The sequence below is a fragment of the Elephantulus edwardii genome, unplaced genomic scaffold (genome assembly GCF_000299155.1).
Source record: "Elephantulus edwardii isolate Elephantulus edwardi_28Jun2011 unplaced genomic scaffold, EleEdw1.0 scaffold00226, whole genome shotgun sequence".
NCBI classification, from domain to species: Eukaryota; Metazoa; Chordata; class Mammalia; order Macroscelidea; family Macroscelididae; genus Elephantulus; species Elephantulus edwardii.
In genome coordinates, this window is record NW_006399976.1 from 616,485 (window position 1) to 617,726 (window position 1,242).

Below are 1,242 nucleotides of genomic sequence, written 5' to 3' on the forward strand. Positions count from 1 at the left end.
TTAAGAAATGCTGAGCGAGTTCGGCCCTTTTGATTTTCTGACTCTAGCTCCTCGCACATTTCATTGTAGTATTTTGCTTTGTCATTCCGAGCTGCCTTTTGGAATCTTCTGTTCAGCTCTTTAGTATCTTGAATTCTTCCTTGTGCTTTGGCTTTTACCATAGTACAATTAAAAATGTATTTTTAGAAGATAATGAAACATCCTAAGGGACTGGTTCTGATTGACCTCTCTCATGACCCACAGACGAAGGACCCCACACACACACACTCAGCGCCCTGTTTCTGGCCATCCTTCCATTTCCTGGGCTCTTGTTCCTCTCATTCTATCCCATCTCCACCTTTTCTTCCTTTTTGCCCCCTTCAATATGGACTCTTTGGGGTCCTCCTGGAGTTCTTTGTCTTTTTGCTACACTCTCCCTGAGTCATGGCCCCTTCAACCCCCACCTCAATCTCTCCCCTGGACCCCAACTTCTGCCAGCAGTGGCGGGTGTGGCAACATGCCTCCTGCTTCCAAACCCATCACTATCGAGTCAGTTCTGTTTAATTCATAGCAAACCCAGGTGCCCAAGCAGAGCCGTGTCATGGGGTTTCCATCACTGATCTTCATGTGAGCAGACTGCCACACCTTTCTCCCGTGGAACATCTCGTAGGTTCCAACCACCCATCTTTCTGTTAGCAGCTGAATGTGTTAACTACAGCACCACCAGGGTTCCCTCATGAGGAATGTACATACTGTCAAGTCAGAACCAACTCATAGCTGACCCTCCAGTGAGTTTTTAGAGGCAGTAAGTTGGAGGAGATTGTCCATCTTTTCCCAAGAAGCAGCTGGAGGATTCAAACCAGATGCTTTGGGATCGGCCAGCACAACTCTTTACCACTAAGCCACTAGATCTCCCTTCCAGAAAGATTGCAGCCTTGGAACGCCTGTGGGTCGGGACTTACCTCGGTCAACTGTTTGCAACAGGATCCCTCGGACCACATCCTCATAGATGCCCTCAACAGTCAGGGCCTGGCCACAACTGGCAAGGATGTCCCTCTCGTCCTCAGGCAGCTCCTAGAAAGGAATCAGGGAGAGAGCTGAGCTGAAGGGCAGGGCCAAGGGATGGGCTCAAGCCCCAGCCCTGCCCAGATGTGCTCAACACAGAGAACAGTGAACTTTTTATTATTATTATTATTCATTCATTATTGCACATGAGAACAGGGGCCAGGGCTTCTTCCTATGTAAATTGTTGTTGTTGTTGTT

General features: G+C 48.4%; 1 protein-coding gene across 1 annotated transcript in view; it reads right to left on the reverse strand.

The window, feature by feature from the left end:
* The window catches only part of FAM129C (family with sequence similarity 129, member C), a 28,758-nt gene that overhangs the window by 7,626 nt on the left and 19,890 nt on the right, over positions 1-1,242 (reverse strand). Inside the window, 1 exon segment of the mRNA XM_006903693.1 lies at positions 942-1,053. Within this exon segment, the coding sequence (XP_006903755.1) occupies positions 942-1,053 (112 nt within the window).